The 16,262-nt window shown below is 39.9% G+C and overlaps 1 protein-coding gene across 1 annotated transcript; it reads right to left on the minus strand.

The window, feature by feature from the left end:
- Positions 1-10,101: 10,101 nt before the first annotated feature.
- LOC131439990 (uncharacterized) lies at positions 10,102-13,526 on the minus strand. Its single transcript, XM_058611093.1, has 2 exons — positions 12,782-13,526; positions 10,102-12,740 (listed from the first exon to the last, which is right to left on the minus strand). Exons 1-2 carry the CDS (start codon positions 13,524-13,526, stop codon positions 10,102-10,104), a joined length of 3,384 nt encoding a protein of 1,127 aa, XP_058467076.1.
- Positions 13,527-16,262: the final 2,736 nt, after the last annotated feature.

Raw genomic sequence — 16,262 nt, forward strand, 5'->3', positions numbered from 1 at the left:
ATGGTATAAGTGACGTAACCGACAAAACACATTGATTTTTACCGTTCTTATATATATATATATATATATATATATATATATATATATATATATATATATATATATATATATATATATATATATATATATATATATATATATATATATATATATATATATATATATATATATATATATATATATATATATATATATATATATATATGGGTGCTAAAATTTTAGGATCACCTCTATTTTCGTTAAGTTCTAGTGCTCAAAAGTTTAAGCACCTCGAAAAAAGCCTTCATGCAAAATTTGACCTGAATCGAAAATGCGTAAGGGATGCTGTCCGGTGGTAAAGGTTTGACAATTTTCGATCTTGAAAAAGCACCATAGGGGGGAGTACATGAAATTTCCAAAATCGAAAATTTTTTTTGATGCCAAAACTCTTAAAACTGCATAAAACATCGAAATTTAGTGTCATCTCAAAAACATTTTTTTTTGAAAAAATCAACTTTCTGGGACTTAGAAAAATTTTCATATTTTTTCCCAAAAAGTCGATTTTTTCAAAAAAAAATTTTTCGAGATGACACTAAATCTCGACGTTCCATGCAATTCTAAGCCGTTTGGCATCAAAATTTTTTTTTCGATTTCGAAAATTTCATGTACTCCCCCCTATGGTGATTTTTAAAGATATATGAAAATTCCACTAAGTGGACTAAGAAGGGTTTTGCTTTCTCTATAGAAAGGTATTAGAATTGCTTGAAAACCCGACTTTCGAACGGAGCCTCGGAGACCCATAGTGTTATATACCATTCGACTCAGTTCGTCGAGATCGGAAAATGTCTGTGTGTGTGTGTATGTGTGTGCACTTTTCGAAGATATTTGAACGCGCTCAATTTTCTCAGAGATGGCTGAACCGATTTGAACAAACTTGGGCTCGTTTGAAAGCTACTGTCCGGCCATTGATCAAGTTCAAAGATCAAATGGCTGTGACTTTTGGTTCCGGAGATATGATTGTATAAGTGACGTAACCGACAAAAAGCGTTGTATTTGAACGCGCTCAATTTTCTCAGAGATGGCTGATCCGATTTTAACAAACTTGGGCTCGTTTGAAAGCTACTGTTGGGCCATTGATCAAGTTCGAAGATCAAATGGTTGTGACTTTTGGTTCCAGATATATGATTGTATAAGTGACGTAACCGACAAAACACGTTGATGTTTACCGCTCTTATATATATATATATATATATATATATATATATATATATATATATATATATATATATATATATATATATATATATATATATATATATATATATATATATACAAGGTGAGATGAAAAAACTGCAACCAACTTCAGACTGCTGTCATTTCTAAACCGCTCGTCCCACAGCTGTCAGATTTATTCTAGTGACAGCTCATTATATTATTTACAAGCGCACAAAAGCATTTTGGTGGGAATTTTTCAGAAAAAAAGTTATTTGTGATGGAATTCAAGTGTGATAGTGTGATTGCTTTGCATTTGGCTGGAAAACCACAAGTGGCTATCGTTAGAGCCCTCCAGCATTTAAAAGTGAATAAATCTTTTGTGTCTCGTACCATCGCTCGTTACCGTGATACTGGTAGCGTAGCCCGACGTCAAGGAAGTGGACGAAAAAAAACAGCAACATCGGCAGAAATGGTTCGAAAAGTGAAGAAGCGAATTGAACGAAATCCGCGTCGCAGTGGCCGAAAAATGGCTCGTGAGCTGAACATATCGCAATATGCCATTCGGCAAATATTGAAAAATGAGCTTGGACTAAAGCCATTGAAGTTCCAAAAAGTGCAAGATCTTACTGATGCGCAAAAAAAAGTTAGACTCGAAAAAGCTAAAGAGTTGCTTCGCTTGGCCGAAAGTGGTGAACTGCCGAATTTGGTTTTCTCCGATGAGAAACCATTCGTTATCCAGCAGTTTGTAAACAAACAAAATGATCGTGTTTACTTGCCAGAGAGGTCAGCTGAAAATTTGCAACTTCGGTTGGCCACCAGAACTCAAAAGCCGGCCATGGTGATGGTGTGGGCCGCCATAACAGCCGATGGTCGCTCGCCGCTCGTATTCATCGACCGTGGGGTCAAAATAAATGCGCAAATCTATCGCGAAAATATTTTGGAGGGAGTTCTGAAGCCCTGGGCACGCAAACATTTTGGCCGCAGACCTTGGACATTCCAACAGGACTCACCACCATCGCACTCAGCACGCGCCACCCAAGAATGGTTAAGAAATGAGGTTCCTCGCTTCATTTCCACCGCACAATGGCCACCAAAATCTCCGGATGCCAATCCGTTGGACTATTGTGCCTGGGGTATTTTGGAAAGCAAGGTTGGCACTAAAAAATACCAAAGTGTCGATCATCTCAAGCAAGCGCTTCGCCGAGAATGGGACAAAATACCGCAGAGCCACTTTCGGGCAGCGTGTGATGGTTTCATTGGCCGTTTGAAGGCCATAGTTCGTGCCAAATGTGGCCAATTCGAACAAATCTAAACCGATTCTCAAATTTGATGTTATTTCCGACATTTTTTGCTTTCATTCAATAAAATTTAAAAAAAAATGAAAAAATCACCTCTATTTTCGTTAAGTTCTAGTGCTCAAAAATTTAAGTACCTCGGAAAAAGCCTTCATGCAAAATTTGACCTAAAGCGGACATGATTAAGGGTTGCTGCCCGGTGGTAAAGGTTTGACAATTTTCGATCTTGAAAAAGCACCATAGAGGGGAGTACATGAAATTTCCAAAATCGAAAATTTTTTTTGATGCCAAAACTCTTAAAACTGCATAAAACATCAAAATTTAGTGTAATCTCAAAAAAAAATTTTTTTGAAAAAATCAACTTTCTGGGACTTTTCATTTGTTTTTTAAGTCCCAAAAAGTCGATTTTTTCAAAAAAATTTTTCTTCGAGATGACACTAAATATCGACGTTCCATGCAATTCTAAACCGTTTAGCATCAAAAATTTTTTTTCGATTTCGAAAATTTCATGTACTCCCCCCTATGGTGATTATTAAAGATATATGAAAATTCCACTAAGTGGACTAAGAAGGGTTTTGCCTTTCTCTATAGAAAGGTATTAGAATTGCTTGAAAACCCGACTTTCGAACGGAGCCTCGGAGACCCATAGTGTTATATACCATTCGACTCAGTTCGTCGAGATCGGAAAATGTCTGTGTGTGTGTGTATGTGTGTGTGTATGTGTGTGCACTTTTCGAAGATATTTGAACGCGCTCAATTTTCTCAGAGATGGCTGAACCGATTTGAACAAACTTGGGCTCGTTTGAAAGCTACTGTCGGGCCATTGATCAAGTTCGAAGATCAAATAGCTGTGACTTTTGGTTCCGGAGATATGATTGTATAAGTGACGTAACCGACAAAAAGCGTTGTATTTGAACGCGCTCAATTTTCTCAGAGATGGCTAAACTGATTTTAACAAACTTGGGCTCGTTTGAAAGCTACTATCGGATCATTGATCAGGTTCAAAGATCAAATAGCTGTGACTTTTGGTTCCGGAGATATGATTGTATAAGTGACGTAACCGACAAAAAGCGTTGTATTTGAACGCGCTCAATTTTCTCAAAGATGGCTGATACGATTTTAACAAACTTGGGCTCGTTTGAAAGCTACTGTCGTGCCATTGATCAAGTTCGAAGATCAAATGGTTGTGACTTTTGGTTCCAGATATATGATTGTATAAGTGACGTAACCGACAAAACACGTTGATTTTTACCGCTCTTATATATATAAGGGTGCCAAAATTTTGGGATCACCTCTTTTTTCGTTAAGTTTTAGTGCTCAAATGTTTAAGCACCTCGAAAAAAGCCTTCATGCAAAATTTGACCTAAATCGGACATGCTTAAGGGGTGCTGCCCGGTAGTAAAGGTTTGACAATTTTCGATCTTGAAAAAGCACCATAGGGGGGAGTACATGAAATTTCCAAAATCGGAAATTTTTTTTGATGCTAAAACTCTTAAAACTGCATAAAACATCGAAATTTAGTGTCATCTCAAAAACAAATTTTTTTGAAAAAATCAACTTTCTGGGACTTTTCATATTTTTTCCCAAAAAGTCAATTTTAAAAGAAAAAAAAATTTTTCGAGATGACACTAAATCTCGACGTTTCATGCAATTCTAAGCCTTTTGGCATAAAAAATTTTTTTTCGATTTCGAAAATTTCATGTACTCCCCCCTATGGTGATTTTTCAAGATATATGAAAATTTCACTAAGAAGGCTTTTTGCCTTTCTCTATAGAAAGGTATTAGAATTGCTGGAAAAACCGACTCTCGAACGGAGCCTCGGTGACCCATAGTGTTATATACCATTCGACTCAGTTCGTCGAGATCGGAAAATGTCTGTGTGTGTGTGTGTGTGTGTGCACTTTTCGAAAATATTTGAACGCGCTCAATTTTCTCAGAGATGGCTGAACCGATTTGAACAAACTTGGGCTCGTTTGAAAGCTACTATCGGATCATTGATCAAGTTCGAAGATCAAATGGCTGTGACTTTTGGTTCCGGAGATATGATTGTATAAGTGACGTAACCGACAAAAAGCGTTGTATTTGAACGCGCTCAATTTCCTCAGAGATGGCTGAACCGATTTTAACAAACTTGGGCTCGTTTGAAAGCTACTATCGGATCATTGATCAAGTTCGAAGATCAAATGGCTGTGACTTTTGGTTCCAGATATATGATTGTATAAGTGACGTAACCGACAAAACACGTTGATGTTTACCTGAACCGATTTGAACAAACTTGGGCTCGTTTGAAAGCTACTGTCGGGCCATTGATCAAGTTCGAAGATCAAATGGCTGTGACTTTTGGTTCCGGAGATATGATTGTATAAGTGACGTAACCGACAAAAAGCGTTGTATTTGAACGCGCTCAATTTCCTAAGAGATGGCTGAACCGATTTTAACAAACTTGGGCTCGTTTGAAAGCTACTATCGGATCATTGATCAAGTTCGAAGATCAAATGGCTGTGACTTTTGGTTCCAGATATATGATTGTATAAGTGACGTAACCGACAAAACACGTTGATTTTTACCGCTCTTATATATAAGGGAGCCAAAATTTTGGGATCACCTCTATTTTTGTTAAGTTCTAGTGCTCAAATGTTTAAGCACCTCGAAAAAAGCCTTCATGCAAAATTTGACCTAAATCGGACATGATTAAGGGGTGCTGCCCGGTGGTAAAGGTTTGACAATTTTCGATCTTGAAAAAGCACCATAGGGGAGAGTACATGAAATTTCCAAAATCGAGAATTTTTTTTGATGCCAAAACTCTTAAAACTGCATAAAACATCAAAATTTAGTGTCATCTCAAAAAAAAATTTTTTTGAAAAAATCAACTTTCTGGGACTTTTCATATTTTTTCTAAGTCCCAAAAAGTCGATTTTTTCAAAAAAATTTTTTTTCGAGATGACACTAAATCTCGACGTTCCATGCAATTCTAAGTCGTTTGGCATCAAACATTTTTTTTCGATTTTGAAAATTTCATGTACTCCCCCCTATGGTGATTTTTAAAGATATATGAAAATTCCACTAAGTGGACTAAGAAGGGTTTTGCCTTTCTCTATAGAAAGGTATTAGAATTGCTTGAAAACCCGACTTTCGAACGGAGCCTCGGAGACCCATAGTGTTATATACCATTCGACTCAGTTCGTCGAGATCGGAAAATGTCTGTGTGTGTGTGTGTGTATGTGTGTATGTGTGTGCACTTTTCGAAGATATTTGAACGCGCTCAATTTTCTCAGAGATGGCTGAACCGATTTGAACAAACTTGGGCTCGTTTGAAAGCTACTGTCGGGCCATTGATCAAGTTCGAAGATCAAATAGCTGTGACTTTTGGTTCCGGAGATATGATTGTATAAGTGACGTAACCGACAAAAAGCGTTGTATTTGAACGCGCTCAATTTTCTCAGAGATGGCTGATCCGATTTGAACAAACTTGGGCTCGTTTGAAAGCTACTATCGGATCATTGATCAAGTTCGAAGATCAAATGGCTGTGACTTTTGGTTCCGGAGATATGATTGTATAAGTGACGTAACCGACAAAAAGCGTTGTATTTGAACGCGCTCAATTTTCTCAGAGATGGCTGATCCGATTTTCACAAACTTGGGCTCGTTTGAAAGCTACTATCGGATCATTGATCAAGTTCGAAGATCAAATGGCTGTGACTTTTGGTTCCGGAGATATGATTGTATAAGTGACGTAACCGACAAAAAGCGTTGTATTTGAACGCGCTCAATTTTCTCAGAGATGGCTGATCCGATTTTCACAAACTTGGGCTCGTTTGAAAGCTACTGTCGTGCCATTGATCAAGTTCGAAGATCAAATGGTTGTGACTTTTGGTTCCAGATATATGATTGTATAAGTGACGTAACCGACAAAACACGTTGATTTTTACCGCTCTTATATATATATAAGGATGCCAAAATTTTGGGATCACCTCTATTTTCGTTAAGTTTTAGTGCTCAAATGTTTAAGCACCTCGAAAAAAGCCTTCATGCAAAATTTGACCTAAATCGGACATGCTTAAGGGGTGCTGCCCGGTAGTAAAGGTTTGACAATTTTCGATCTTGAAAAAGCACCATAGGGGGGAGTACATGAAATTTAGAAAATCGAAAATTTTTTTTGATGCCAAAACTCTTAAAACTGCATAAAACATCGAAATATAGTGTCGTCTCGAAAGAAATTTTTTTTGAAAAAATCAACTTTCTGGGACTTAGAAAAATTTTCATATTTTTTCTAAGTCCCAAAAAGTCGATTTTTTCAAAAAAAAAATTTTTAGAGATGACACTAAATCTCGACGTTTCATGCAATTCTAAGCCTTTTGGCATCAAAAATTTTTTTTCGATTTCGAAAATTTCATGTACTCCCCCCTATGGTGATTTTTAAAGATATGTGAAAATTTCACTAAGTGGACTAAGAAGGCTTTTTTTAGATTAGCACCACTGTTCTCATACAAATAGGCAACGCAAATGTCAAGCACTAGTTTGGAAAAATGATGCTGACTGTGTGACATAAACACTGAAGCATGCTTTTGTGAACTACTCGAATCAATCTGAATCAATTGGTGTCAAAATTAGTATCCAAAATTATTTAATAAAAGTATGAAACATATTTTCATGAGACTGTTATGAAAGAAGAGAAAGGCATTATCACACCACTAGGTGGATTAAGAAGGGTTTTTAGATTAGCATCACTGATTACAAATAGGCAACGCAAATGTCAAGCACTAGTTTGGAAAAATGATGCTGACTGTGTGACATAAACACTGAAGCATGCTTTTGTGAACTACTCGAATCAATCTGAGTCAATTCGTGTCAAAATTAGTATCCAAAATTATTTAACACGTTGACGGACAATTGCGGCTATAGCCGTCAAAGCGAAGTTCACAATGTGGCATGACTGCTATAGCCGTCCAAAACGAAACGGTTGTTTTTAGACACTACGGCTATAGCAGCACAAATGTGCACTTACTGGCGTATACGTAGAAGCATTGTTTGATTAAGAACTAACATTTCGTGTAAAACTCCCAAAAATACTTTGTTGCATACAAAAATTGCTTGTTTGAACCATTAAACCTGTCATTTACGTTTTTAAATTTTTGCTGTTATAGCCGCCATCGTCCTATCACTTAGTGTATAGAGTCCGCTGGCGCCATGACGGTTATAGCCGCAACCTAATTAAAGGTACTAAATTAATCAAAATTAAGTTTATTTAAGGCCATCGTCCAAGTACCATGCGCGCGGGTGGTTTTAGGAAATTTTCGATGGAAATTTCGAAAAATTTGCCAAAACCAAAAACATACAGACCTTTGAAATACATTTATCTATCTACAGGGTGAAAATGGCTGGAAAATTCGGAGGATTTTCCGAGTCTTATCAAAAATAGCTCTGAAAAATGAGAGTTTTTGTGATCTTTCACAATTATCTGGAAAAATAAAGCGATGACATAAACTTTTTTTTTCAAATAAACTTTATTATGGATACACAGATTACTTTCGGACACATTTTTGGAAAACCTTTTCACGCTTTTCATAGAAAATCCACGAATTTCAAAAATTTCCACGAAATCTGTTATATGCAATTCGTTGATTTTCCATGAAAAGCGTGAAAAGATTTTCCAAAAATGTGTCCGAATGTGATCCTTATTGCCAGCATGAGGTTTTTTTGGAAAAAAAAATTTCATTCCATCGAATTATTTTTTCAAATAATTGTGAAAAATTACAAAAAAAAGCTCATTTTTACAGAGCTATTTTTGATAAGACTCGTAAAATCCTCCGAATTTCCCAGTCATTTTCACCCTGTAGATAGATAAAAGTATTTCAAAGGTCTGTATGTTTTTGGTTTTGTCAAATTTTTCGAAATTTCCATCGAAAATTTCCTAAAACCACCCGCGCGCATGGTACTTGGACGATGGCCTTAAGCAGATAGAGTAAAACTATACTTCTAACATTCTAAAAATCACAAAAACATATAGTGTCAATTTTCGAACTTCGCTTGTTCCTACTGTCCGTCAACGTGTTAATAAAAGTATGAAACATATTTTCATGAGACTGTTATGAAAGAAGAGAAAGGCATTATCACACCACTAGGTGGATTAAGAAGGGTTTTTTAAATTATTTTAATTTAAATTTCATACAAATAGGCAACGCAAATGTCAAGCACTAGTTTTTAAAAATGATGCTGACTGTGTGACATAAACACTGAAGCATGCTTTTGTGAACTACTCGAATCAATCTGAATCAATTGGTGTCGAAATCAGTATCCGAAAATATTTAATAAAAGTTATAAAATATAGTAATATAATAATAGTAATATAATAATAGTAATAAAATATAATAAAAGTAATAAAATATTAATAAAAATTAATAAAAGAAATATATTCTCATGAGACTGTTATGAAAGAAGAGAAGGCATTATCACACCACTAGGTGGATTAAGAAGGGTTTTTTTAGTTCGAATTGCGCAAAGTCCTTTTTAACACTGGACTTAGCATTTTTTTCACTTGTACTTTTACAGTTCGAATTGACTAAGTCCTTTTTAACACTGGACTTAGCATTTTTTTTCACTTGTACTTTTTACAGTTTGAATTACGCTAGTCCTTTTTGTCGTGAATACGACTTACTTTACTATGGGGCGCCTTTTCAAAATTTACCCTGTATAAGAATGGGCAGAAGTTTATCGCGAATATCTTTTGATGTACTTAACCCAACAACATAATTTATTCTACAAGCTATCGGATATATGATCAGGAATTTGTGATTAAATTTTCAACAGCGTGAGATAACCACAAATAACTGAAAAACAACGTTTTCTTAAACTTTTGGAAATAATCAGGAAAATTCATCACGCTTGCTTGCCTTTTTCGCACCCGTACGACGGTTTTGAGGTAGTCAGGCACATATCCGATCCGATTATCTACTGAACGAATATAAGAGGTAATCTTTGATAAAAAACTATTCATTTCTTCTATTGCTACAGAAAACAACACTAAGGTTGTTTCGAAGGAAACCAAATAAAACCGTTTCTGTAGCAGCTGTTAATTTTGTATTCAGCAGCTCAAACTGAAATATATTTGTTTTGTGTAATTAAGGTTTTCGATTTATAATTCACTTACTTACAATTAGTGGTTTTACCCTAGGTTGCTTCTTTCTCACCGTTGCCTTCACTCGATCTTATTTTCGCTTTCCTGCTCAAATTATACTTTGCTACATTTCAAGCTATTATCGGTAAATATACTACTTACAATATTTGCTGATAACAGATCGTCAACAGTTTGGTTCCAAATATTCAGTCTGGCGCAACTCACACGGTAAGTATTCTACTTTCTTCCTATCCTATTTCAATTCTTTGTCTCTTTTCCTTTCAGGTGTAGCTGCAGGTAAGTTGGGAAGCGAATGTAAGTACAACGTATTTCTACTAATAAATATTTCAGCTTTACTTACAGATATCAACAAACGATCTTTTTATCAATGCTTTAAATCAAATCAAATATAAATAATTCACCGGCTAGCTATACTGTTTATTCTTGTTTTTTTTTTCTCTACCTATCAACGAAGCATAAATGTCAGTCGGGGTACGTTTAGCACATGAACTTCGTTCCCTCAATGCTGCGTTTAGCGATTCTATCGCCAGTGTTGCCAGCGGTGTTAACACCCCAGCCCGTAACATCCGATGTTTCTTCGGGACTTCCGGATTTACAACTCTCAATTTCTAATACCGCCAAATTCGCCACTGAACGCCTATGGATTCCTGCTGCAGTTCTAACTCTTGCTTCTCGGACTCGACCATCGGGCCCTTGCATCACTTCTTCGACCATTCCTCTGGTCCATTTCTTTCTCTCTTTGCCGTCCACAATAAACACGAGGTCTCCAACTTTCAGTAGTCGTCGCTCATCGTACCACTTGGTACGCCGATTAATCGTCGGTAGGTACTCTTTACTCCAACGCTCCCACATCCGGTCCGATAGATACTGTGACCGCTTGTAGACATCTCTAATGGCATCCGCTAGGTTCACACCGCAATCAACAGTAAGATCTGCATCTTTCACCGTTCCGCGTAGAAAATGGTTCGGGGTCAGAGATTCTATCTCGGCAGATTCTTGAGGAACATAAGTAAGAGGTCGAGTGTTTATCATGTCTTCTGCCTCTGCGAGTGTGGTGCTCAATATCTCGTCCGTTAGCTTCCTGCCATCATCCAGAGCCTTCATCGCTTCTTTCACGGAACGAACCATCCGCTCCCATGCACCTCCCATGTGCGGAGTGCCGGGCGGAATGAAGCGCCAGGCCGTCGTAGCCGTCGTTATTACTTCGGCACAGTAACTGTGAATCTTGTTCAGCACTTTCTGCATCTCCTTGCTAGCACCCGCAAAACAAGTTGCATTATCCGACAAGATGAAATCAGGAACGCCTCGTTTGCAAGTGAATCGACGAATTGCCATCATGCACGATTGCGTTGTCAAACTGTAAACCACGTCAAGATGTACTGCTCTGATGGTGAGGCACGTGAACACGGCTATCCATCGCTTTTCTCTCCTTCTTCCAACTGATACTTCTACTGGTCCCAAATAATCGATGCCGACCGAGCTGAAAGGACGCAATCCTGCCTTGACACGTTGTGTCGGAAGAGGAGCCATCATTGGTACTTGCGGGCGACATCGATGAACTTTGCACCATGCGCACTCTCGCATCACTTGGCAGATCACTGCACGGAGGTTTGGAATCCAGAATTTCTGACGTAGTTCAATGCAGACAGTTTCTCTGTTTGCATGCCCGAACCTTTCGTGGTAGGAATGATTCAACTTTTTAGTGATATCGTGGTGTCGTGATAAAATAATCGGAAACTTCTTATCGTAAGGAACGTTATCCGCCATTGCCAATCTTCCACCCATCCGCAAAACTCCGTTGTCGTCCAGAATTGGAGACAATTTTGCTAGAATGCTCGATCTTCCGATTTTAGCTGATATTCGCTCCGGCTTTAGATAGAGAGTTTTCGTTAACGCACTCATTTCATCCGGAAAGCTGTCGAACTGTACTTGTTTCCACAGAATTATCTCGGCCTTCTGCAGTTCTTCCTGCTGAAGAGGTTGCAGCACTGTGGGATATTTCGTTTCAATCGATCGTTGTTGGTTTGCTGTGGCTTGGATTGTTACTACCGGCTGTCCTTTCTTTTTCCGCTTACAATTTTCTGTGAATCGAACCGCATATGCAATGACTCTCACCAGAGTTGCCCATCTTGAAATAGCTACATTGTCAACTAGTTGTAGAAACAGTACCACTCCTCTAGCCTCTTCGCTTGTCTCCTCGAACGGCTTTTCTTTTCTTGGCCAGTCTTCTTCGTGCAGATACAGAAACGATGCTCCGTTGAACCATTCTCCGTCGCTGTTAAGCGACGATCCATGTCCCCACTTAGTCAATACGTCCGCGATATTCAGTTTAGTAGGAACCCAACGCCAATCAGTTACTCTAGTTAGTTCTAGTATTTCGCCAATTCTGAAAGCAACGAATTGCTTGAATTTGTACTGATCCGACTGCAGCCAGCTGCACACTGTACGAGAGTCCGTCCACAACACACACCGCTTGATTTCTGTAGAGAGCATTTCTAAAACCGTTCGACTCAGTCGAGCTCCGAGTACTGCCGCCATTAATTCCAGTCGAGGAACTGATTGCCGTTTCAGTGGAGCCACCTTCGCCCGAGACATAACCAAACTACATCGTACTTTCCCATGGATTTCCACACGCAGGTACGCTACACAGCCGTATGCTAATTCACTGGCATCAGTGAAAATGTGCAGTTCTAGTGAATCAACGGCCGATGATAGAGCGTTTTCAATAAAACATCGTGTGATCCGAACTGCTTCTACTTCTGGCAGTAGACCAGTCCAGTGTTTCCTTAATCTCCAGCTCTCGTCGTCGATTTCATCTTTCCAATCACAGCCCAAACGCCACAGATGCTGAATTATTATTTTCCCGTGGATTGTGAAGGGTGACAGCAGCCCCATCGGGTCGAAAAATCCCATCACGCAGCTTAGGGCAAGTTGCTTCGTTGGCCGTTTTCCATCGTACAGATATGCCAGCATTTCTGGTCGGTGCAACGTTGAGAAAGAGAATTCGTCCAAGTCTGGATCCCAAATGATACCAAGAACACATTCACTATAACTCTGCTTATCTCGATTGAAATGTACTGGCGATACCGGCTTTTCTTCACCCAAAATCCGAAGAACTTCTGGGGATTGGAAACCCAATTTCGAATTTCAAACCCACCATGTTTGTGTATCAGATGCACTTGCTTCGCTATATTTACCGCCTCTTCAATAGTGTCAACGCTGTCGAAGTAATCATCGACGTAATGACGATGTATGATAGCCGACGCTGCTTGTGGATATTGAACTGCGTGTTCTTCCGCATTTCTGTTCTTGACATACTGCGCCGAACTTGGAGAGCAAGTGGCGCCAAACGTAGCAACATCCATAACGAAAATGGTTGGTTTTTTACTGAAATCTTTCCGAAATACGAAACGTTGGAACTGTCTATCACTTTCTATGATTTGTAGTTGGTGGTACATTTCACGGAGATCGCCACCGAACGCTATCCGTCGTTCTCTAAACCCTACAATCACTTTTACCAGCGGAACCAACAGGTCTGGCCCCTTCAACAGCTGCAGGTTGAGGGACACTCCCTGCACCGAGGCTGCAGCGTCCCATACTAGACGAATCTTGCCTGGTTTTCTGGGATTTGTCACCGCATTTAACGGTAAGTACCACACCTTCTCCGGTTCGGAATTCCGCAACTCCTCTGCCGTTGCAACATGTGCATACCCCTTCTGCTGGCACTCGTCGATTTGTCGACACACGCTCTCGTACAGATCTGGATTCTTCATCAATTTGTTCTCCAGCTGCTTCATCCTCCGTAAAGCCATCGGAAAACTATCCGGAAATCGTGGATCATCATTCTTCCACAGCAGTCCGGTCTCGAAATGGTTTCCCACTCGTTTAGTGGTCCGCTCCATTATCTGCCTGGCTCGGTAGTCGTCTGCTTACTCTTGCGAAACCACTACAACTGACTCCTCCAAAGCCTAATGGCTTTTAAGTAGATCATGCAGATCCTCATTACTAATTTCGTGATGATGACCTACATATTCTCCGTCACCTGCTGTGGTTGACTTGGCTGGCCCGTAGACGGTCCATCCGAGTTGACACTTCACCGCTATTGGTTCCGAAACGGTTCCGATTTTTGCTTCCGTCGGCGCAAACGAATGAACGTTGTTAAGTCCGATAAGCATTCCCGGCTGCCCGTCGTACGAGGCAATCGGTAACCCTCGCATATGCTTGAACTGTTGCGCTATTTCTGCAGCATTCAGTCTCTGATGTGGCAACATTAGCTTACTAACCGCTCGAACCGAGTGTAATAGCCTCTTTTTTTACTTCCAACTGCTGACACCCACACATTCACACGACGAGATTCTGGCTCTACGCGCGTGATGTCGGAAGTCCATTTGATGGTTAATTTCTCCGACACACCTACTAAACCCAAACGATCTGTCCATCTTTTCTCGATGAGTGTAACGGAGGCTCCTTCATCTAAGAATGCCAAAACCGTAATGGAACGCCCCCCGTAATGCAACTGAACTGGAATCATCCTAAACATGACTGTTGTTTGGTTTCGGATATGAACACTTGTGCCGACGATGTGATTCACCGGATGCATCAGCGGATTATGTCGCTCTCTGCATTCACCTACGTTGCACTGAATCTTAGAACTACATCGCCCGCTATGATTGTTAAGACATAGAGTACGCAACTTATAATGGTTTACTACTTTTTTTCGGTCCGCGTAACTTAGTCTTTCAAACTCCGGACAGTGCCGGACGCGATGATCTACCCGCTGACAAACCTGGCATGGTCGGAATTTACCTTGACTAACTGTTGCGTCGTCATCTGTACGCTCTTCGCAGTGATTGTACACAGTGCCGCTTCCTCTCGCATGGTTTCTCACTGATTGACCACCACTGAACGACTTCGTCGAGGATTTATACTCCAGATTAACATTCGCTTCGCATGCATCCGCAACTATTTCCGCCAAAAAATCTGTAAAAGTCCTCAAAGTGACGTCTCCAGTATATCGCTTAAAACGAACCCACTGTCGTTTTTCGCCATCCGGAAGTTTATCGACAAGTTCCTGAATTAGCAGCGGATTAATGAGATGTTGCTTAAGATCGGCTGCCTCCAGGTGTTCGCATAACTGTTCTACAGCGTTTCCGAACGGAATAAAACTCGCCAGTTTATCGGCTCTTGGTGGGTCTAGCTTGTGAACCTTTTCCAAGTAACACTTGAGTAACTGTTCCGGACGACCGTAAAGCTGCTTAAGTTTGGCGATGACCCTCGGAACTGATTGCGGAAGAATTAGTTGCCCTCGTACCCATTCTAGAGCTGGACCTTTTAGACTCTCCTGCAACCGCACAAGATTTTCGACGTCGGTATACCCACAGGCTTCATTTGATGCTTGGAACGTACCAAAAAACAGTGGCCACTCTTCCGGCTTACCACTGAAAGTAGGAAGTCTTTTTGTGATCCCGTTTCGTGCTGCCATTTGTGCCTTCGTTGGCCCGGTTCGCAGATGCCCCAGCCCGTATAGGCTTCCGTCGCTTACTCGCTCAGATTTTTTCGAACCACTTCCCTTCGAATAACTTCCGATTGAATGGCTTCCGACCGAACTTCGTCTTTCGTCATCCCCATCCAGATCCTCTTCACTCTCTGAGGTTGAATTAGTTGGGTTGTCCGGAATCATATCATCCAACAGTTGTTTGATGCTCTTTTTATTGAGGTTTTGAACACTAAGTTTGCGCGATTGATTTTGCAGTTCTCTGAAGTCGATACCTGAAGTACCCGGTTTTGGAACTTTATTCGAATTGCCCTTTTTTACGCTCAACGCTTCAAGCTGTTTATCAAGACCAGCCATTGCCTTTTCGAACGAATTTTGATTGGCTTTCATTCGTTGTATTTGCTCCTTCTTTCTCCGGAATGCTTCTGCTTGAAGAGCGCACCTTTCTTCTTCTTGCTTTGCACGCATCTTCTCCTCCAACAACATTCGTTTTTTGCAAACTCACGTTCCATTTGAATCTCTTCCTCCTTCAACAGCATTTCTTCTTCTAGTTCCTGCTCAAGCAGTTTCTGCTTTTCTTGCAGGGCTTTCCGTCTCTGTTCCAGAGAGGAAACACTGGGTATCGCGGAAGCATCCGCTGATTCTGATGTTTTCTTTAAGCGGGACTTTTTGCTTTTTAAATATTCTTGCGCACGTACCTGGCAAATTTCATCCGTACAGTACCACCTTTTTTCCTTTTTCACCTCTTCAGTCACTCCGACGCATCGATAGTGGAACCAACAATTGCAATTGTCGCAGCCTACCATCTCTTCATTTTCGGTGGAAATTTGGCCGCACGTAGCACACGGAGTTTGCGTTAGATCCAGTTCGTTTCCGGCGTTGGTGATTTCGACGGGGTCCGACATCTCACTAATTTTTGAGAATGTTTCGAAGGAAACCAAATAAAACCGTTTCTGTAGCAGCTGTTAATTTTGTATTCAGCAGCTCAAACTGAAATATATTTGTTTTGTGTAATTAAGGTTTTCGATTTATAATTCACTTGACTTACAATTAGTGGTTTTACCCTAGGTTGCTTCTTTCTCACCGTTGCCTTCACTCGATCTTATTTTCGCTTTCCTGCTCAAATTATACTTTGCTACATTTC

This window comes from Malaya genurostris, unplaced genomic scaffold (assembly GCF_030247185.1).
Source record: "Malaya genurostris strain Urasoe2022 unplaced genomic scaffold, Malgen_1.1 HiC_scaffold_34, whole genome shotgun sequence".
Lineage (NCBI taxonomy): Eukaryota > Metazoa > Arthropoda > Insecta > Diptera > Culicidae > Malaya > Malaya genurostris.

What these genes read in the sequence shown, in the direction of transcription:
- LOC131439990 (XM_058611093.1), bottom strand. Translation starts at nt 13,526, where the DNA reads ATGGAGCGGACCACTAAACGAGTGGGAAACCATTTCGAGACCGGACTG. An exon ending in GCATCTGATACACAAACATG is followed by an intron (nt 12,741 to 12,781) that starts GTGGGTTTGAAA and finishes AATCCCCAGAAG; the next exon opens with TTCTTCGGATTTTGGGTGAA.